The following is a 22,602-nucleotide window of genomic DNA, read 5'->3' as shown; positions in this document are numbered from 1 at the left end:
AGCCGAGCTGAAGCAACTTCATTTTCATCAAGTGAAAGAAAAACCCAATCTTGGATCAGCTTTTGAAGTTAATAATGAAGGAGGTGGGATACAAGCGACACTGGTGCGAAGTAGCTACTTCCCCTCTTATTACTCCAAGAAGATCATCATCTTGTCCACGGCTAGAGACCATTCTTGAAGAAGGGAGTGAAAACAAAGGTGTTTCCATTCCTTCAAAGAAAGTCTTCCTTCTTGTCCCGGTCGTCTTGTCTACGGTTTTCTATTTCTTGCTTAAAAAGGATGTCAACTTTTCTGCATGAACCTTCCTTGTTTCTGCGTGACACCAACTATCTGTGCATGGAGGAACTTAAGAAACGCTTAAGAAACGCTTGAAAGATAATGATCAGAAGCATGGTTATGGAGAAGAAAAAGGAAATCAATGCTTTGTTCAATAAGTTTTTAGCATTGTAATATGTGAGAATATGAGATGGAGTGTTTGGAGAAGAAATTTGGTCAACTTTTTTTGCAATGTTCCAAATTTATAAACCATGTTTTATTACATCAATCCAAACATCTCCTTGTCTCTGTTTTCTCAAAATTTATGATTGCAAGATGTTTCTGTATTTCAACGACCAGTATCAAAGTGCATTTGTTATATGAACTCCTGAGAAATTTAAAGAAATGGATTGTGTTAGCAAGAAATTAACTATATATGAAATTGAATGCTCTCCATAAGTGAATTTCATAAATTTGGTTTTGGCCGTTATGATTAGAAAGCATATGACAAAGCTGGTTTAGGTCAGACATTTTCTTCTGTGAAATCAGTGTTTGAAAATCATACATGTCACTTGTTCACTCAAGTAACAGATCCTGAAACTGATTTGTTTTCTTGCAGATTGCACTATCGGTGCGAGCTGTTCAATGTTCTTCAACTTCAAACAATTTAGAGTGTGTTTTCTCTGATTTTTAACTTTATGATTAAGGCTTCCTTTGGTTCACCGTTTAAAGCCAGTGAGGTGCAGTTGGACTCCCAACCTCACTGGGAAGCTGTTTGGTTGAGTGTTTCAATGCAACCAAAATCAATTTTCACCACACTGCTATTTCAAAAATTAACTGGAGCTTTCAGCAGCAGTAAGCTCAATGGTTGAACTTCCATTTATTATTTTACCATTTTATCTTTAAAGTTTCTTTATCAATCTGTTTTTTTTTTCAGATTTGGCGGCCAAATTCTGCTGATAACGGGGAAAGAAATACCTCTGCTGCAAGCTGTGTCAACTCCTCCTCAATCGAAGACTGATAAGCCTGTGATTGTAAGTGTTAAGCTCAAATTTATCCCTTTAGAGTCTTCTTGATGCTTTCTGTGTGCCATTTCTTTTCATTTCTGGGTGTATTTGTGCATTTTTCTCTCCCACGCCCTGTCACTATCCCCAAACCTCCCTTGTCTCCCAATCTGCTTTCCCCCCTATGGCTTATGCCTTTAATAAAAATCCCTCATTTTTTCCATTCTTAAGACAGACTTCATTCATTGACCCAACTTTATCATCATTCTTTGACCATGGCATCGGTTAGTTCTTGTTTTCTTTTCCTTTCTTTTTTTAATTGATTTCTCCATTTGCAATATGATTTTTGTTCATAGTTTTTTTTCTGCTATTTCTTTTGTTTCAAACTTTGGGTTTTCTTCATTTCTTTGTTGATCCAACAATTGGTGTAACTTTCTGCTTATTTGAGGTTAATTGGATCCTTGGGAAGTACTTTAGTCTTTGAATTTTTCTTCTGAATGTTTGTGCTTATAGTAAGCAATAGATTATATATCTTAATTTTTTTTTGTTTAAGGGACTGAATTTTACCAATTTCTTGTTTAGTTTGGATAATGCAAATAAACTGAAGAAATTCACACCTTACTCTTTCCTGATTTTGATGTGGAAAATCCCTTTATTGCATTAATTTTATATATTAGCAGATGTAGTTCTTGTTATGTATTTCTAAAAAACAATGTTGGAAGTGTATCTACCTTTGGTTCATTTTGACTTTGTGGATTGTTGCATTCAATAAGCCATTTTTACTGAAACACGGTCCTAGGAACTTGAATCTCTTTATACGTAACTTAACTGATGATAAATCTGATCTTTTTAAACATTGGTTTCATATGACAAAGAGTATTGCTCTGTAATATGATTGGTTTGTCTTGCACTTTTGTCATTCTATTTTCTGGATTTTATGATTCAGTTTATGTTCCTTTGTTCACCTCTTGCAAATTCCAGTACTCAAAAGATGGAAATGTCACTGCATTGATATGGGGAGCATCACCACAATCACGATCTGATCGGCAGAAGGACCGAGTTGAGACAAATCCTGAACAGTTGGCAGCTGCATCAGGTCAAGCTGATATATCTTTAAAACTTTGTGCATTTTTTCTTTGTTGTTAATGAATTGACATTTGATTTTGTGTTCATTACAGTATAAAAGAAAATTAGTTCTCTGGTCACTAGTGTTGGCCTTTCCAGTGATTCCTAGTGATGATTTAAATCTTGTAAATCATGGTAAGTGTCTAGAAGAGACTAGTTTTTTGTGTTCGTTAGCAATTGCCTTATTATCTAAAGCTTTAGTTTTTATAAATGTGCTTGCACTGTGTTTAATTTGAAATGATAATTTTTTCTGCTTAGCTGCTTTCACCAAAAGCCATTTTTAGAGCTAACTTGAATTTGTTAATTTCTGCAACTTACACCAAATGTCATCGGCATAAAAACGTAGAGCTAGTATAACTTTTACTAGAAATATCTTTCATGTGTTCTGATTTAGTGACATGTTCAAGATTCTTAGCTTTGTTGTGAAATTAACTTCAAGATACAGAATGACTGCATCGAGGCAGAACAACACGAGTTATTGGGTGGTACCATTCACATCCCCATATTACTGTTATTCCTTCTCATGTTGATAAGTTTTGAACATTAGTTTTGTTTTTGCGTTAACTTTCTCACTGAGGTGGCCAAAGTTAATTTCGCAATTACTATGCTCTTGTTCCAGGTACTTCTAGCATTTTATTAACCTTCAACTTTCGAATAGGAGGTGTTTTTTCACCCATATAGTTAAAATGGGGTTTAAGAACTCCACAAACAGGTTCATATGCCTGTCAAGTGTTCATTTAGCTATAAATAAGTCAACATTGAAGGATTGAGTCAGCATATATAGTTTGTTAGACATATCACATTCAGCATGCAGATAAACCCTCTTGTGAAATTTTGAACTCTTTTACTAAGTATTGCTGCCATTTATTCTTTGTTTTTTCTGCTTTAATTATCATAAAGTTTGTGAGGCTTAGACCATTTTCTCCTATTGAATCCCTATTCTTCACTAAATCAAGTTTGGTGTCTAGTGCATGACTCTTTTGTCCTTTTGGAGTTGTATTCTCAATTGAGTTTTGGTTTTACCTGTTGAATTTAAGGTTGATTTAGATTTGTTTTCTATACTAGGTTAGATAAGTCAAAGTAAACAGGAGGGGTCTGAAAGAGGGACGGGATTACAAAATTCGTCAACTATTTCTGTAAGCTCACAAATTCTCCTTGTATAAGACAATAGAAATTATATTTAGTGGGGACACTCCTGACATGCAGGAACAAATAGATTATGTTCGTTTCTAACCATTATCAGATAATTTAGAGGTGTCAAGGACATAGAGATCTGCTGCATTAGTTGTGGAAATTAGAGGGATTGCTAAGATAAAAATTGTTTGTGCTGATTGACGTACAGTGTTAGAAAAAGTTACTAAGCAGAGCCTGTATAAGATCGGTGTGCTTGCTATTAGCATTCAGTAGGAATAGGAACAGTTGAATTTCAAAGATTAGTGGAAGTACAAGTCCATCAATTATATCTTATGAAATGTTCAGATTCTTTTTATTATATCGTTTGTTAGATGTAACTGTTGTTCTTATTTAACTCTTTCTCTCTTTAAAGGCTCAACATAAGAAAGTTGGTGAGAAATCTCTTCTTTCAATTTCTTCATTAGTGCAGGTAAGAAATTTACTTCCACAACTCTATGATTCTGATTCCAATTGTATCATTAGTTTTTGTATCACTAATTTCACTATTGATTCTCAGTAATATTAATAATCTTGATGGTTTTATGTTGTATCTCATTAAGCTTCTGATAAAGAAGGAAACTACTCCAAGCTTGAGTTAAATATGTGTTGCAACAAGTGATTAGAACTTGTAGGCTACGCTGAAGACCAACGATTGGGTTTATTAGTGGTTTAATGTTAATCTTTTAGGTTTCTTCTGATGAAATGGGATCACTTTGTATTGAGTGTTAAATTGTGTGACTGATTAAGAAACTGACTTAACCATACATGCTTTCTGGTAATACCAACATGGTTAGTCATTGTGATCCTAGTTGATGCTTTTTAGATATTTTGGGTAAAAAATGTAGGGAAGTTAGAAGAATTCCAGTTGCCATGCTGAAAGTAGAGATGCAGCAGGTTGGTGAAATGTTTTTAATTTCACATAGATTTGGCTTCTTTATACGTTTTCTTGATCTTTTGCAGTAAATTTTGTGGGACACAGCACTATGCAGTGTTCAACTTTGATGAGACTAATGTTAGATGAGCCATCAATTTTGTTTTATCTTTCCATAGTGAAGTTATGTTCCTAGCCTTCTTTTATTTTTGAGTGGCTGCATTTTTTATGCTTCACTTGTGCGTCTACTGGTGTGTGTGTCTGTGTTATAGCTGAACCATAAAAAAGTTGTTCCTTTAATTTTCTTAATAGTTTATATAATTTGAACTCTATTCATATTATGGGTTTTCTGGCAAAATGCTTCCAATTATGCATCCTTTTGGTTGACAAAAATGTGTTTGGGTTGCATTCTATAAACTAAATATCTGTACTACTATTATGTGGTATATCTCCACTGAGATTATTATTGAGCATGCTAGGTTGTTTGCATTCCTATTGTTTTCATACCTTTAGGTATATCACTACCTTGTAGGTATATCATTAATATCATGCTCGGAATAATTCAACGGCACTTAGCCTGCTAGATTTAACCTGAATTCATTTCAACGGCAACTAGCCTGCTAGGCTCTTAGCCTGAATATCACATATAGTAATTTCATTCACTTTATAGCATTGACTAATATCCAATTTCATAATGCATTCGGTCATTACATGATACAATATATTTAAGTTACCGTTCACTTATATTAATTCATAGCACATTCGGCTATCACACTTAGCCATTACTAGATTCATACTCATATCATTTACCCTTGCTTCTCCAAAATACAATTGTCATTTATCATTCTCTATAAACTCTTAACATATAATTCATTGCCATCCACAATTCAATTAAACATGTTAGCCTTTTCGGTTCATAACGTAAATAAATTTAAATATGATTGGTAATCTTAATGCTTGAGTTACTTTTCTGTTGTAGGTACATCATTTTGAGCTGCAATTTTGATAGAGGTGAATCGAGTTCTTCTAACAGTAAAAGTGACCTTGAAATTGCAATGTTAAGGGAAACCATTGCAAATAGTTTAATGAATCAATATTTGTAAAAACAAATTTATATCAAAACCTAATTTCTAGTAATAATGAAACTTGTTATGTCTTATGTTAATATATATATTTTTTTATTGAAAATCATTCGCTTAGATACTTCAAAATTTGATCCAAGTATAATGTTACTATTTATGAAAATAATATTTATCATTGTTATAAAAGAATATTTAACTATAAAAATTAAAATTATTATCATTTTATCTAATAAATAATTTAAATTGATTATATAATTCATTAAAATATTTATAATAAAATATTAAAAGATACATTTTAATATTTTATTAAATAAATTTATAAATTCACATATTTTAATAATTTTATATACGTAAAATAATTTAAAATTTCTATTATATATCAATTCTAATATGATGTCCTTAATAGTCATTTTTCATTTTCACCTCACCGCTACAGCTGCGTTTGAATCCAAACACACACTCCACCGCTGTTTCTAATCTCATCGCTACAGTATCCAATCTCACCGCTACAGTAACTAATCTCATTGCCACCGCTGTTTTTAACCTCACCGGAGGTAAACACACCGCCCATCCAAACTAAGCCTAAGTTTGCCACCTCTACTTGAGATGGTTCACTTCTGATTTCTTAGCATATGGTAAAAATCTAACAAGCCATACCAATGCATGCTGTTGATGCATGTAAAAACTTATTATTAGCTGCTACATGGAAACTCTTCCCTTCCAGAAATGGCTACGATATGAGTATCAAAGACAATAGTTTAATATCTCCTCATCTCAAACAAGACAAGTTTCTAACATGTCCCCAAGATTAGCATCTCCTTTTTTACATCCATCGCAATCAAAACTTTTCAACATGCCAAATGGCAGCTTTAACACGATGCTAACGGGATTGACATTGTAAAAATATCATCCAGTAACTTGATGCCGATGGAACAAAATCTTACGAAATGCTGTCAGGAAAAAATCTAGACCAGAATTATGGATCTTCCAGCTTGGGAAACAAGGACACCAATAAAAATTACCAGCTACTGCTGCTGCTTTGAATTGAGAGCAAGATGGAGACCCTACCAAAACCATGAATGACAAATTCCATTGGATATATGAAACCAAGAAAGTGCGAGTATAGATGGTGTAATTAACAGTATAGATGGTGTAATTAACCCAAATCCTGATTATAATCATTAATTTCAGAACCCTTTTATCTGTTTTAATTTAGTTTCTCCATTTCCATCGAGTTTGACATTTTTGAAACTTCCTTGGAGCTTAAAGATCATTGTAGGCCGAAATATGTAATTGCCAACTATAAAAATTGTCGTGGAGACAACATGAAATCTCCATTATATTGATACCAAAATAATTCATTTTGGAGTGAAATTTCTTAGCATTCGACTTTTCCTTTGAATTTCAAGTTTTAAAATTCAGTTCTTGTTAAAGTTTAATACTCCTTCCAGGGGATTAATCTGCCTTTTTTTGGACTGATAAATAAGACGAAGAACAAAAGTTGTAGCATTCCAGGCAAATCGGTTTTCAAAGGAAACAATAAGAAAACAAAACCTCGAGAAATGAAAATAATCATTTTAATATCAAGTGTATAACAAGGGAACTGTAACATAATATCGGCTATTCGTTTCCCAAATGAAACCTTGTTTAATGTTCCCCGTCCTTCAGATTCCTCCCTTTGAATGTTGTAATGTCAAGCAATGTATCTATACAACAAAGCATACAAGGACAGGGAAAGCAAAATCGGAAGAACAACAATGACCCTCTTCGGCACACGTACTCCACCACGTTCCTCTTCGACGATGGTCTCCAATCGCGGACTGCTCGAAGATCTCTGGCGAGATATCAAGAGGGCGGGTGCCACTTCGCCCCATGTTTGCATGTATCGAATGTCCTTTGCCATTTCTTGCGTGCGTACGACGGAAGCTCTCAAGAAAGCTTGTATTTGAGGAATGGTGAAAAATCAAATGTTGTTGCTCAAAATTCCTGGGGAGAATCATCTGTGAAAAACTTGAAATTATATAAAGTTTTACGTTATGAGTTATCGAAGCTGAAGGGGGTAATTGGTAACAACTAACAACGTTAGACTAAACTATAATTAGTGCGAAAGACAGGCCAGACACTGTCTTGAAAAGTGCAAGGACAGTTTTAAATATTCTACCTGATAGAAAATAGAAAATGGAGATTGGGTGCTAAAATTAGGGCAACCAAATGAGTTAGAATAGGATGAATGTGGTAAATTAAATTAGAACATGAACTGCTTTTGATAATCTTATCCCTATGTAGGGAAACATTAGTTTTAGTTGGAATTGAGTCCCAATAGTTGGCACTTGTTCAATACACATGATCATTGAGGAAGGATTTGTCATTAATGGAATTATTACAAGATTTTTTTTTATTGCATGTGATTTGAAGGATATTTTTTTTAATATCAATTGAAGGATATTAATGTGTTTAACAAAGGAGTAAAAACAATCACATCATATTTTAATATCAATTTCTAATATCTATCAAATATAAATATTTTTAAAATAATTAAATAACTAGTGAAATAATAATTAAACAAAATATCCAAAACCTTCTGTCACCCGAATTGGGAATTAGTCCAACTAAGCTAATTCTTAAAATATGTAATAATGTAAGTTAAGAAAAATTGAAGTAAATCTACCACAATGTTTAATTCAGACCTTCCTTCAAAAATGGTTTCAAGAAATTTCTCCGACCAAAATAGTGAATGTAAATGTGACAAAACCAGTTTTGGTCATCAAGGCAAAGGGGAACAAATTTGGACCATTCAATCAATATAGAAAAATCAAGATGACAGATGTCAGAAAACTGGTTGGTGCCGGTTAAGCTCAGAAAAGTGAAAATTTGGAAGCTATTGATTCCAACAAAACTCGTATCTCATTTTTCCATTCAAACTTCGACACATAAAGGATAAAAAGGTCCCACTCCCGCCGCGTAGTTATCTCTTGGATCTGCTATTGCAAACATCTAATACCGTAATACTCGTGCAGATTAATATCAACAGCAAGTGGCGGCACTAGGTGTTAAATATTTTGATTAAGACTCATTGACTAAGACCACTCGCTCATTTTATGCCTAACGATGTTGTTATAAAATCTTGCTCATACCTTCACTCTGTGCTCATATAAAACCAGGATGTTTCATTTGTAAATCCTTGTTCCTTCCTACGGTTTTCACGTTTCAGCCTTTTTCCTTCTTATCAGAGATGGCCAATTCACGTATCCCCAGGTTCGTTATGGAGGTTGCTCCACCACAGTTTATTACTGTGATGAGGCATAGAACAAGGAAGATGTTGGACACTATAAGTGAAGAGGATAAAGATGGTAGCAGCTACAATGACTCTCTTTCTGCTGCTTCCAAGGCCTCAGCAACTGTGCCTGTGGGTGCCATGCCTGCTGCTGCCAATACTATGACGGCTAACTCCAACTATATTCTCAAAGGGTTGTCGAGTTTTTCAAATTTCGATAATTAGAGAGCGAGTTGCTTTTGGTGAAATTGAAGATGCATGTACTTGGTCATATTGTAACCTGTGTTATGATAAGCCGAGTAAAATTGTTTGCATGGATGCTGTAAAGTAATGGGAAATTTGCATGAATAAAAACTTTTATTGATACTTATATTTTTACTATATTGAGATCGAGGAGATTCGGTTGTTATGAATGCTCAATGCCTAGCAATTCGGAGCACTGTTACGTTTTGAATCCATAACTTTAGACATCTAGCCCATTGTTTTGTATTTGAATTATATAAATCTTAACATCTTTTTGGACATCAAGACATTAATAGCTAGTTTTTCACTATTTCAGTATATTCTCAGATGTAGTCTATCGCTGGCAACTGAACAATAATATTAATATCTATGGAGAAGTTATCCCTTGGTTTTAGGCCATTCAGATGACCAACTTTAAGTTCAAGTTGCTCTAATGATGTTCCCTAACTTTGTTAGAAGTGGGAACCTCTTTAAGCTCTAAAAAATTCCATTTTTTTTTTTTTTGGTACCAAATCTGGATTTGTATGTGATAGTTTTCAGTATCTTGGGTCTGAACAACACTAGGGTATTGAGAAAAAGTAATTACTGCTCATTATCAGCTTATAAGCAAGAGTGGCCATTATGCCCATGTAGTTTTAACATAATAAGAAAATCCCATCCAATCCAAATTTGCTTAAAAAGTCAAAAGACGTGAGCCTGATAAAATTTGAGTACCAACAATTCAAGCTTAAAAAAATCTAATATGAAATAAAATTAAGTCGTAAAATTTGAGACGGCTTTAATGTAAACCCGTGATTCAAAATATGGAAAAGTCTAAATTAATAATTAAAAAGCAAAAACAAAAATATAAATATTATTATATGATGAAACTTAAAATATAATTAAATTACAATTTTTATTTATAAACATTATATAATTACTCATAGTTGAAATATACAAAATTTAGATTTAATAAATGTATTAAAATTTTAAACGATCTCTCCAACTGATCCAAAGTTAAAACTAATTTAATTAAATTAATTTGACCAAAACGGCTTAGGTAAGTCAATTTCAATTAACTTTAGTTCACCTTTAGGATGTGTTTGGTTCAATGTTAGGCAATATGAGATTCCAAAATGACATCCTCTCATTTGGGTTTTAAATATTATATTTTCAAAAACGTCAAAGATTTTAAAATATATGGAATTTTCTCATTACCACTAGATGATTTAAGATGCTTGAGGAACTGATATTTTTAGGAGGTGTTTGATTTACAAAATGTGATATTTCTTTTAGTAATAGGGTTGTCAAAATTTAAAATTACTTAACACATAGCTTAAAAAAAAAAAAAACTTAACACATTATTGGATAGGTTTAGTTATCATGTTTATTCTTCTCTTTAAAACATGTATAAATAAAAAGTTGAAACTATAAATTATTAGCATGAAAACTATTTCTTTTTAGAATTTACAATATAACTAACAAAATATATTATAAATTGCATAAAATTAAAATAAAATAAAGTAGGAAATTACTAAAAAATGAATACATAAACTAAATACAATAATAGATAAAACGAGATGCGACTTCCCTAGATATTTTACACTTTCTCCCACAAAAAAACTTGTAATGCCTATTCCATTTGTAATTCCATCGATTACTCGCCTATCAAAAAAATGAGTTAATTCGGCCAATCCTCTTATACCTTTTGTTAATGATATTGAATAAAATATATCTATGTAACCACGATTATATGACCAATCATATATCAAATATATCATTTTATCCAATAAAATTCTTTTAGGACCCTTTTCACAAATGAATTTAGTAAGTTTAAATTTTGTACAGATGAATAAAAAGGTTTATATAAAAGGAATCTGTAAATATTCAAACAAGCTATACTCATTGAAAAAGTTGCATTTTTAAAAATTGATACGAATCCTTAAAATCATTTGAATTTTGATGTAAAAGATTTATATTTATTTTTAAAAACATTAACTATACTTATGAAATTAAAAAAAATGATAAATATATATATTTAACCCAAATGTGAAACAATACTAAGGTAAATTATTGGATAAAATTTTGTGTAATTGAAGTCGATCCATTTTGACAAATAAGTCTTATGCAATCTAATTATTAAAGTAGTTCATTAATTCCATCTAATTTAAAAATGGTTAAATTATCTCAAATGATAAAAAAAAGACAAAAATAAAAATAAAAATTAGAGAATAAGTTGCATATAACACTCAGATATTATATTAGTGATGTAGTATATAACATATTATACAATTCGTATATATAACTATTAATTATAGTATTGTACGTATAGATTGATATAATATAATATATATTATTTTATAATTTTGTAAAATTTGAGCTAAATTCAACTAAATTAATAAGATAATGAATTGTTTAGTATAAATATATTATAAAATAAAATATATATAACTCACAAAGTTTAGAGCCTAGTTTTTTGGTGGGGCTGAATTGTTGCTTCGTCTATGATACTAAATTATTAATCAAGCTCACAAAATTGATATACATATTACTTCATATATGCTTTATTAATCATAAGTATATGCTATAACCAGATGACGTACGTATAGCATATGGTTGATGGTTGTATACTCAGTATAATATTATATACACATTATAACATTGATAGTTTATTATAATACTAGATGTGTATATAGTTTAATAATATATAAAATATGTAATCTTTTAATTTGTTTACAATATTATATTATATTTTTATTTAGGTTTTAAATTTTACAAATTTTATTTATGTATTGGATTTATTTTATTTTTGTAATATATTTGTGTTTGGATATAAATATTTTTATGATATGAGTTTAACTTATTTTTAGAATACAAGCATTGAGCTTATAAATTTTAAAAAAATATTTTCTCATTTAAAATGAATAATAAAAATAAAAATCATGTGAATGAAATAATTTAGCAACAAAAATATATATTTTTCTCCTTTTAATGTTTTTTAAACTCGTAATTTTATATACATTATAAATAATCATTTAGATATACAAAATTCATATACATATATAATCATAAATATTAAATATAATTATATGATAAACACTTTCTGTCATATTATATAAAATATTTCTATTATATGTTATAATAATAAAAAACATCAAAATAAATTTTCAAAACAATTTGAATTGTATTATCATTATATAAACATATAATTAATTATTACAATTGAAATAAAAAAAATATTTATGGATATGAAACTTCAAAATTATTTGTATCAGATTATGCGCAACCGACCTAAATTGATCCGAATTAAAAATAATCTGAATCTCAGAAAAAAAACCAAAACTAAAAAGATCCAAATCCAAAAAATTCTAAGCGCGGCAATCCAAGCTTAAAATAATCCAAATCCGTGAACAACCTTCTGAACTGCTCCAACCCACTTGGTCGTCACCTCTATGCACCCAAGCATGAGAGTATTATATTTGTGTCTTCATATCAAGACAGGGATTTTTTTGCCTGTGTTACAATAGATCATCCCTTCCGACGGTCTGTTGGCTTGGTCCTGCTCAATTTCGAAAACTTGGAACCAAATTTTCTCTTGCGAGACGCTTCTGATTCAACCGTCTCTTTCAGTTTTCCTAGGGCTGATGATACATTATAAACAATGAAAACCTTTAGTTTTAAGGCTTAAGAAAAACCCTCTATCTCACTTTCTAATATGTCAAATCATTTTCAAGCAGAGGCATGTAAGTCAGTGGAATAGCCATGGATAAGGGACCAAGAAATTACCAGAGTTATAAGCAGCACGCAATGACTCAATTGAACTAGAAGGAACAGAATAATGAGGAACCGACTCATTGTCTGCTTTCTGCAACATCTTCTTGAAACGTTTCACCTGAAACAAGTAAAACAACAAATAATTTCACAGCTCAAATTTTACCAGAAGAAACCCAACGGTCTTTGTTTACATGTTTCAAATCGAGCAAACATTTGCCTCGCTGAAAAAGGACAAAAAGGTTAACGACAACAAAGCTAGAAGACAAGTCTTATCCACGTATGCTCATTGACATATAATAACCACCACGGTTTGAAGCAATAACAAATTCACATACCTCGTATTTATGTAGCAATGTGAAGCAACGCCCAGCTTGACCTGCTCTAGCAGTTCGACCAGCTCGATGAATATAGGTCTTTATATATGCAGGAATGTCATAATTAATGACATTTCTCACCCCTTGAACATCCATTCCACGAGTCATTGCATCAGAGGATACAAGTACTTGCACCTTTCCTTCTCGAAATGATTTCAACGTCTTGCTGCAGCACAAAGTTTCATTTCGTTAAAACTCATCGAGCATATATATAATCGCCTCACAGACATTATCAAAACGTTGTGAATGATTGTTATCAATATGATATAAAGTGGGTGAAAATAATCCAGGCATTACCTTCTTCGAGACTGATGTTGAAGGCCTGAATACTCCTTTATTTTTATACCTAAATCACCAAAAAGGTTCAGCAACATACAAAGGCGGTGAGTTGACTCAGTGGATGAGGTGAAAACAATACACTTCTCTTCTCCTAATTCTTGTAGAAGGGCAACCAAATACAGTGGCCTCAGGTTCGATTCACAAATCTGTAGAATACATAGAAATTTAATAAAACCAGGAAAAAAAAAAAAGGCACCTGCAATAGAAACTAAATTTCAAAAAAAATTCATAATTCAAAGCAGGAAAAAGGACAGCACATGAATTGCTAAAACTTGTAACACATTTGGTTATTGTCTTGACATTTCACAACAAACTGATGAAGAACTTTAAGTTGGCTTTGGCCAAAGGAAAACAATTAAGATTCAACTTTCCTTGCAATTAAGTTTAAACCCCATATTTTAATCAAGCTGGAAAAAAAAGAACTTGACAATGTTTGAGCTCAAGAGGTTGTTGAAACACTAATAGACTCATGAAGAACACGCCATATATATTCGCAAGAGTTTTGAAGCATACGAGTTTGTATGATTCCAATTTTTCAGGAAGCTGGTAACGTCTTTTCCCTGTTGTCATCAGCAAAGGGTGATGAAGATTAAGCTGAGCAAGCTTGCTTGGATCTTGGGTTAAGGTGGCAGATAAAACCATCTTCACAAGCCTAGGGTGAGGTTTACCCTTGAACCCCCTTTCCACACCACTGCATCAAATATGCAAACCATATAAAATATCTTGGGATATATTTTGAACATATCATTATTCCGAGGATGATAAACTTTCAAGAATTTGGTAAAGGAACTCAGTTACTATTCTTGACACTCAACAGTTCCAAAGACACCAAAGGAGGTAGTTTCAAGCATTTATAGATCAATATGCAAGAGAAGACTATTTTACACAATTTTACTAAATACTATATGAAACCCATATGATTAAAGAAAAAGGCAAATCGTTTATACTAGACCATGCTATTTGTCAAAAGAAAAAAAAGATGAAAAATCTGATGAATGGTTAAAGCAATCAAACATCCACCCCTGCAAGAAGGCTACTTCCAGTATGTATACATACACAATTACACGTATCCAAGCCTGTCTAAATATGCATGTAAATGCTTCTAAACAAAAATGCACATCTTACAAATAAAAATGTACAAACAAATGAGAAACTAAGTTCAGATAATTTTGTGCTGAGGCTCATTGCTAAATAGTAAACATCAAAGATTAAGAAATGAAAAAGAGCATAGAACTTACCATCTCCTTATGGTTTTTAAGGAACCAAAGGTAGATGAAAGAAAAGAATTAGCAAGAGGAAAGAGGCTTTCTTCATTAGATTGAGTAAATTGAAGTACAGTTGGTAGCCAAGACTGATATGCTTCTCTGAGCAGTCGATCTGTTTCATCAACTACCTGAAATAATTTACCATAGGAAGTCAAGTTAGGATAGAGAAATTATCAAGTCTCGAACAGACAGATCTCAGGTAAAATGTTTCAATCCCATGGACAATGTTTAGGAACAAACATTCTAAAAATACTATTGGAAATGGAGTCAAGGCCCAATAGTAGTTGCAATGCATACAAGTAGGCAACCACTTACAAGGTAACAGAGATGCTCCAGTGTAAATCCCTTTGTAGAGTTAATATGGTCCATAAGCCTCCCTGGGGTTGCCACTAATATATCAACTGAACTTTGCAATTCACATGTTACATCTTCTGGGTCATAACATATGCCTGCCTCAAGCTTAGGTCTCTTTATAAGCTCTGATATTTCATCAGCAATCGAAGATTGACCCACCGCTAAACCAACAGATAAACCTACTGCAGGTGCAATGGCTGCAAAAACTTCCTTAACCTGAACAAGATGAACCAAAAACCGACATGTTAATCCCTCCTAGCAGCGAGACAAAACAGAACTAACTTGTAAAAGGAGGATACAAATGACCAAAGAAAAAGCATATGAGATAGTTCAGGCCATTGTAAAGATTTCATAAGAGGGATTTGAGTCACTTTACAAACAGTTCACCTGCAAGGCCAAGTCGCGTGTAGGCAAGACCACCAAAGCCCGTAGACATTTAACAGAACGAGTAGACAGCTTCTGTACGATCGGCAAAGCGTACGCTAAAGTCTTCCCACTTCCTGTTGGTGAATTTATGCAGAGATCTCGCTCGAAAGCCCCAGGCCCTATTGTCTCTTGCCAAACAGCAACTTGCACTGGGAAGAGTGAAGAGAAGCCCATTTTGTCTAAAGCCACCTCCAACCTAACTTGAAAGAAATCGATAATCAAAATTGTCAACCTTCAAAAATGATTCAATATTCAAAGTCAAAATGGGAAACCAAGTTAAAGCTTAAAGGGTGAAAAAAGAAAGAACTTCTAACCTGGGGTCAAGACAAGGGACAAGATTGAGAGCACAAGCTTCAAACTGATTCACGTCAACTGGGCTTCGCATCCATGGAAGAATTGGGGTACTTCTTTTCTTCACTTCCATCGTTCTTTTTTCCTTTCTGATTCAAGCTTGAAACATTAAGAAAAAAAAACCTTAAACCCTAAACTGTTAAATCTCAGAACAACGGTTTTAGACGCGGGAGAAAGAAGAGGACTTGGCTCAATGCTCTATCGGGCCTTGTAATGACATTTAAATTCTACAAGTGTGGATTTTCCACTCGCTAATCTTAATTACCTCCTGGTTTGCTTCAAGTCTATAACTTGAAGGCCCTGTCTGAAAAGAATAGAAAAAAGTGAAGAAGACAATGACAAGGAAGCAAGGCCTGGGAGGCCCGAATACCTGGAAAAAAGCCCGACCCAGGAACAATATAATACTGATATTTCAAAAGATTTCATAGGTCAAGTGGAGGGAAATCGCTTCAACGAGGGAAGAGGTTATTAGCTCTGTTGGATCATAGGTCCCACCCTGCTTCGAGGTACCAACTCTCCCTCTCTCGGGCTCCTCTCCTTTTTCATATATTTTTTTTGTGAAGATAGGGCTTTTATTTGCTGTTTTTCTGTATGAATGTTTGTGTTAGGTTTAGTTGGGTGCATTTGGCAGCTGGGGAAAACAAGAAGAGAAAAAGATTGAGAGTTCAACTGTTTTGGAGGTCAAAAGTGATTCAGAGCAAGTTAAAATCCAAGAATTTTTATTTTTTTTTTTGGGGGGGGGGGGAGAGGGAGAGGGAGAGGAAGAAGGAATAGGAAAAATTGAAAACAATGAATAAGTTGATGTATATCTGCACACACGCTTAATCATGGATTTCGTTGGAAATGAATCGGTTGCACCCACTTTTATCCCTTCCGCCTTGCTCTTTTATTATTATTATTATTGGTTGGGTTGTTCACTTTTATCTCTAAAATTATCAATCTTGAAGGAATTCGTGCCCCTTGGTAATAAGCAATAATGTAAGAAGGCAGAAATTGCTGCTTGAATTTTGAGTGATTAAAACAACAGAAGAGTGAAAAGCCATGATTATCTAGAAAACATAATGACGTGCCTAATCCTTTATATTCATTCATCCATTTTATACGAGAAGTCATATTCACGATGTTTCATTAAAAATTCAAAAGCAGTTTCTCTATCTTGTGTTGGATCCCCACACCACGGATTTCACTTAACAGTAGTGCCGGTGGATCGTCAATAACTTTGTTTTGATCCTGGGGAAGAGGGGATCGTGATCGTCAATAACGCTTGAATAGAAATGTACTAGTGGATACACTTTGGGTAGTTTGGCTCTATTTTTTATTCACTAAGCTCCAATGACACATGAATAAGACAACAAAAATCGCTCATTAGAAAACTGGCTGTCAACGAAATAGTAACATTCCCCTCTTGGACTATCAGGTGTGCACAAAATAATTCTATATTTTATGATATTCGTAAATTCTCTATCTGTGCTGGATATCTCTTGCATTTAATGTAAATGAGCTCCATGGTTCTCTGTCTCTTGTTTCCTTTTACTAGTTGAGTAATGACATTGCATTCCTGAAATCTAACCATGTGACTTGCGAGTGTAATTGTTTGAAACAGCTTTTTGAGAACTTTCTGAGACAACAATCTGTTGTCACTGAATTGATACGATGCAACTTCAGATTGTCATTCGCTTTCTGTAGTGGTAAACCGTAGTATGGCTTGAATCGCTTTCATTCAGCATGCTGGAGCAGTAAAACTAGGTATTCTCAGGATCATAAATATTTGTGTCTTCTGGGCGAGGGTTAATTCTATTGAGTGCTAAGTCATAGGCAATTCTAACTGACATTACCTTTATCACTTGACTGACTTAAAATCATCTCAGACTTTAGTTTGCGTTGAAACTATTTGTTTCATTTAACTGCATGAAATATCGAAGGTGGCACTTATTTGTTTGTTTTCAGGTTAGAGAAGAGGACAAAACCAAGAAACATTAAAGTCTTACAAAGTGGGGTTAAATTGCCTGTGGCTAACATGCTAAAGACCACTGGTGAAGGCAATAGCTGATGATTTGTGGTTTTCTTCTTTGTTTGAACATTGTGACATATGTAAATTTTGCCAATTTCTTATATTGCATTGTAAATGAAAGACACAAAACAGCAAGATTACCTTGTGCTGTTTTTTAACTCTTTTTTCCCTCAATCCACATATGGAAAATTACCATATGTTTGTGCAATTAGGCAACAAATGGACTATGTTATCTTTATGGACAAAAGATTAAAGGCTCAAGCCTCAAGGCTTCGGTTTTTACTTTTTACAAACACTTATGAAATCTTTTAAAAGGAAAAAAAAAAAATAGAAAACCACAATTGTCCTCTTTGACTGATAAAGGCACAAAGATAATGTAACCAAATCAATGACCCACATCTAACAATGTTATTCTGTGTTGCTGTAAGACTTTAAATATTTCTCGGGTAGTTTCTAGGATTTCTGGGACTTAAAGAAAAAAACCTTGTTCTCTTGTCTTTAGCACTTTCGTTTATTCTCCCTGTACTGTACTGAAGATTGAACTTGGCTTACAATCATTCATTCACATTTGTGTCAATGCTTTTTGCAGAACAAGACCCTCATTTACTCAATCAGATTGAACTTGTCTTATAAATAATTCATTCACATCCGTGTCAGTGTTTTTTGCAGAACAAGTCCCTCATTTACTCTATCCAGTTCGATTCATTTTCTATATAATTTATGAGTATAAATAGGTCCTTGTTTTTTATCGTTATTTCCAAAATTTGTTTCTGATTAAAAAAACATGGTGTACCATTGGTGGGCATAGTTGCATGATAGTTCAGGTTTTAATTCAGATAGGTCCGTTAGTGGGCATAATTGCATTATACTTCAGTTTTAATTCTGATAGGTTAGAACTCATAAAGATCAACCCTCGATCAGAGAGACTGAGTTAGCTTGGGAGTATCGAAGGTGTGCATAGTTGCATTATAGTTCAGTTTTAATTCAGATAGGTTAGAACACAGAAAGATCAACCCTCGATCAGAGAGACTGAGTTAGCTTGGGAATATCAAAGAACACTTTTAGATATTTTTTTCTCTGGCAAATTTGTCTACTGAGTCATCATGGTTAAATCAAAGGCATAGAGTATATATATATTATAATCCTTAACATTATTTTCAAACAGCATTTTGATTGATTTTCCGGTTATTGGGTCTTCCTGGATGAATGAGAAATGTAGAATGTAGGCATCTTCACAAAACATCAAACCACCAGACAAAATTCTTGCATATATGGTCTAATTTCAGTTCTTACCATATCTACCAAATTAACATAATAGATACTTCTTGCACATTCCCATAGTTTTTAGCCTTTTAAACAGACCTCCTCAATCCTCTGAGTCCAAGGACTGTTTGTTTGTTACAAGCTTCCTGGAAAGGTTCCGAAATCCCCTGGGGTCTTCGACTAGTTGAAGAAGACATCTTGGGAGATGAAAGCAGCCCATGCATCCTACAGTGTCATATAGCATCAAATTAAAACCTGAATTTCGATTGAATTTCACAATGAGTCACTTCTATTTCCTTAAAATTCAAAGCGGAACCCTCTTTGTGTTACCTGGAGGATGGAAAAGACCTTCTCTGCAACATATTTTTGCGAAAGGGATGCACCTCTTTGTTGCAGTTTGTCTGGGTGAAGACATAGCCTAGCTTTCTGATAAGCTTTTTTCACTTGTGAGCTTTCTTTAAGACTTGTTAACGGGATCATGTTCCAACCGCTATTAGGCCACAGAATCTGAATACATTTTCAATTAACCAACCAATAAAAAAATTACATGTTATAATCTCGCCTGGAAAAAAAATGAAATCCTTAAAACAAGGTAAAGGTTACTTAAACATCTTACATGATGAAGTGTTGAAAGGAGCAATTGGATGTTATTTTCTTTCCCAGATGACCAAAGCTTGACATCATCATCCAAAATCCCCATTTTAATCTGCAGTTGCATCAAAGGAAAAAGTACATGTTGATCAAATCTTGCTCATAAACCAGTCAACAGAAAGAATCTATAATGGCTCTAACTTACATGCTCTTCTGTTCTGTCTAGTTCTTCTTTTACTTTCAATTTCTTTTCTTCATCTTCCTGCAAATTAAGAAGTAAAAGCAAAAACATGTTTTATAATTCGTCTGTGACACTAAAACTTTGCTTCTGAAGAGGAGAGAGAGAATTTACCATTGGAGATTGCATTGTTCCATGGCCATCCATTTGCAGGTCAAATGATTCATGGGAATTAGACCTTGCTGCAAACCATATATGAAGATCATGTTATTTTATCCATCCAGCTTAACTTTGATCACAAAAATTCATAATTCACAATCTCACCTTCTGTTTCAGTTGACTGGGTTTTTTCAGAACTTTGTGAATTGTATCTTTCCTTTGCCCAAGCAATCGCTTCATCAATTGAAACTGCTTCACCATTACTCTCTCTAACATCAGAGTTGATCTCAATAACATAAGAACTCATAACTTCTTCCTCGTCTTCATCTTCATCTTCATCATCTTCTTTTTGGTGCATTGAATCACTTGGGACACTGACTGGTTCATGACAAAGTGAAGAGGCAGGAGATGAAGGGGAATTGAACTCAAAATCATCAGCTGATATTTTGACACTTCGAAAAGAATGCGGTTCCAAGCTTATGATTTCTGGAGAAGTGGCACGCCGACTGAATCCATAGTTGTACGATGAGCTTCTCATCAAGTTGTCGACCACATTGTTATTGTATTCATTTTCCATGTAAAGATTTTCGTTGTAGAAAGTACGACTTCTTGGAAATGCTGGCATCCCTTGTTGTTGCTTTGCTGCTTCCTCATCTGCCGCCGTTCTCGTTGAGTTCCATCTGCTTGGTACATTGATTGGCCTGCACCTCCGAATTTACATGTTTTTCAAATCAATAGCTTCTGATATATGCTGAAGACTTGAAATGGTATAAAAACATACCCAGAAATGGCTAAATTATGGCCTAATTAGTGATACTTTGGAGTGATCAAATCCTAATTAGTTGTTGGAGAACGTTAAATCTGACCTAAACCCCTATTTAATTCTAACGAAAAAACGTTGAATAAAAGAAAAAAGGAAATGAACTTTGAAATTAGCTCAAAATTTTTAAACCTGACTTAAATTTACCCGATTCACTAAATACACCTGAGTAGACTGGGATATAAACGTCAGAAGTATACGACAAAGGCAAAACAGTTGAAATTTGAATAACAGTTATTAAACAACTGGACAATTTTTTTTTCTTTTTTATATACTTATTAGACTACCTGAGCTTTGAAGCAATAGACGACAAACCGACATCATCTCCGATCACCGGCCGGAGAGGGCTCAGCTCCTCCGAACTCAGCACCGACGATGAGTTTGACTTCGCTTTTGAATTTGACCTTGACCTCTCCCTAGACCGCCAGTGATCGTCAACCGGCCCAAAAATGTCACTGTAGAACCCTTCCTCCCTCGACGGAATCTTAAACGCCGGCAAACTCCGGCCATCCTTCATCGAACGAGATGAGATGAACTCCGGTTGCCGGAAAACCTCTTCGTAAAAGGATGCCGACCGGGTGAAGTCGCCAGATAACTTCCGGCAAAGCACACTCCGCGGAGGACCGCCGAAGACATCGGAAAATTCATCCACGTCAAGATTATGATCTGGCACCACCATAGTGACATGGTTCAACGAAAAAATGGAATTTTCCATAGATTTCCGTCGAGGAAGATGATGAGTAGTTGACATTCCCATGCACATTCGCCAAGACTCGTCCATTTAACTTGGAGAAAAGCCTTTGCAAGACCCCCCCCAAAAAAAAAAAAAAGAGATGAAGAAATTTCAATTCTGGGTTTGCAAAAGAAAAGATGATTACTTGTATATATATAAAAGAAATGAAAGTAGCAAGAGCTGGGGAAAGTGGCTTTTAAAAAAGTTAATAAATTTAATTTAGTTATATGTTTTTTTTAAGCTTTTATGATGATGAAAGTAGACGCACATACAGGCCTGCTTGCCTGGAAAAGCTTCTTTTTTTAATTGTGGTTTTTGAGTCCCCACTATGAAATTATCCTTTTTATTTTTCCTCTTTTTGTTGTAAAGTTGTTGCATTTTGATCCAGAAATAAAGGAAAAGGAGGATTAAAATTTTTGAGGCTGTTCGTTATATATATAAACAAAAATAAAAATGGGAAACGTACAAATTACCTTTTTATATATATATATATATATATATATATATATATTTTAAAATTTTATTTTATTTGAAATGATGAGAAATTGAAACTAAAAGTTAAACATTTTATTATTGAAGTATTTTGGTTAAAAAGAATGAAGTTATACATATAGGGGTAATTTTAGATTGAAATGATTTCACTAATTATTGCATCTATTTGTGGAAATTTTTTTAAGGTGGAACTATCGCCTGATGTAAGCTTTGATTATATTACAATGTAAAAAGAAACGAAAATTATGATGGTGAAGTGAGGGTTGATAACTGGATAGCAGACAATGCATGCTCTTAAGTTGATTACTATCAATTGCTTTTTGCCTCAAAACCACTTACTTTTCAACACAAGTCATCATCAAAATCTTCAAACCCAAAGCATAAAATTATTAATCACCCTCCTTAAAATAACACCGTTTGGCGTTAAACCAAAAAGGGTAAAGCAAGAAATAGAATACAAGGTGAC

The 22,602-nt window shown here is 33.5% G+C and overlaps 2 protein-coding genes and 3 long non-coding RNA genes across 6 annotated transcripts; 3 read left to right on the top strand and 2 right to left on the bottom strand.

The window, feature by feature from the left end:
• Positions 1-819: 819 nt before the first annotated feature.
• Positions 820-5,616, top strand: LOC108451759 (uncharacterized). The gene is made up of 7 exons (XR_008283305.1): positions 820-1,110; positions 1,193-1,289; positions 2,241-2,355; positions 2,438-2,519; positions 3,450-3,520; positions 3,931-3,987; positions 5,408-5,616. It is a non-coding gene; the product is annotated as an uncharacterized LOC108451759 (long non-coding RNA).
• Positions 5,617-12,170: 6,554 nt separating this feature from the next.
• Positions 12,171-16,143, bottom strand: LOC108450677 (DEAD-box ATP-dependent RNA helicase 1). 2 transcript variants are annotated; one of them, XM_017748402.2, is made up of 9 exons: positions 15,853-16,143; positions 15,500-15,734; positions 15,074-15,328; positions 14,732-14,886; positions 14,007-14,184; positions 13,452-13,639; positions 13,116-13,320; positions 12,793-12,898; positions 12,171-12,647 (listed from the first exon to the last, which is right to left on the bottom strand). In XM_017748402.2, the coding sequence occupies exons 1-9, from the start codon at positions 15,960-15,962 to the stop codon at positions 12,535-12,537; spliced, it is 1,545 nt and encodes a 514-aa protein (XP_017603891.1). In that variant the 5' UTR covers positions 15,963-16,143; the 3' UTR covers positions 12,171-12,534. The 2 variants fall into 2 exon arrangements, with proteins under 2 accessions (XP_017603891.1, XP_017603892.1); XM_017748403.2 differs by having other exon boundaries at positions 15,500-15,738; positions 15,853-15,979.
• A 32-nt stretch (positions 16,144-16,175) lies between these two features.
• Positions 16,176-16,536, top strand: LOC128293161 (uncharacterized). The gene is made up of 2 exons (XR_008283245.1): positions 16,176-16,395; positions 16,498-16,536. It is a non-coding gene; the product is annotated as an uncharacterized LOC128293161 (long non-coding RNA).
• Positions 16,537-17,472: 936 nt separating this feature from the next.
• Positions 17,473-18,154, top strand: LOC128293162 (uncharacterized). Its single transcript, XR_008283246.1, has 2 exons — positions 17,473-17,635; positions 17,837-18,154. It is a non-coding gene; the product is annotated as an uncharacterized LOC128293162 (long non-coding RNA).
• Positions 18,155-19,007: 853 nt separating this feature from the next.
• On the bottom strand, positions 19,008-21,921 carry LOC108450739 (auxilin-related protein 2). The gene is made up of 7 exons (XM_017748491.2): positions 21,199-21,921; positions 20,257-20,792; positions 20,107-20,174; positions 19,960-20,016; positions 19,780-19,869; positions 19,494-19,670; positions 19,008-19,388 (listed from the first exon to the last, which is right to left on the bottom strand). Exons 1-7 carry the CDS (start codon positions 21,690-21,692, stop codon positions 19,344-19,346), a joined length of 1,467 nt encoding a protein of 488 aa, XP_017603980.1. The 5' UTR covers positions 21,693-21,921; the 3' UTR covers positions 19,008-19,343.
• Between the last annotated feature and the right edge of the window lie 681 nt (positions 21,922-22,602).

This window comes from Gossypium arboreum, chromosome 5 (assembly GCF_025698485.1).
Source record: "Gossypium arboreum isolate Shixiya-1 chromosome 5, ASM2569848v2, whole genome shotgun sequence".
In the NCBI taxonomy this organism is placed as follows: Eukaryota; Viridiplantae; Streptophyta; class Magnoliopsida; order Malvales; family Malvaceae; genus Gossypium; species Gossypium arboreum.
Note: the sequence above shows the minus strand (reverse complement) of the source record. Positions and strands in the feature narration are given on the sequence as shown.

Coding starts and splice junctions, on each gene's coding strand:
- LOC108450677 (XM_017748402.2), bottom strand. CDS start 15,962: ATGGAAGTGAAGAAAAGAAGTACCCCAATTCTTCCATGGATGCGAAGC. Junction 14,887..15,073: donor TGGAGCATCTCTGTTACCTT/GTAAGTGGTTGC, acceptor AAATTATTTCAG/GTAGTTGATGAAACAGATCG. Junction 13,640..14,006: donor AATTGGAATCATACAAACTC/GTATGCTTCAAA, acceptor TGTATTCTACAG/ATTTGTGAATCGAACCTGAG.
- LOC108450739 (XM_017748491.2), bottom strand. CDS start 21,692: ATGGACGAGTCTTGGCGAATGTGCATGGGAATGTCAACTACTCATCAT. Junction 19,671..19,779: donor TCCTTTCAACACTTCATCAT/GTAAGATGTTTA, acceptor AAATGTATTCAG/ATTCTGTGGCCTAATAGCGG. Junction 19,389..19,493: donor AGGTCTTTTCCATCCTCCAG/GTAACACAAAGA, acceptor ATGACACTGTAG/GATGCATGGGCTGCTTTCAT.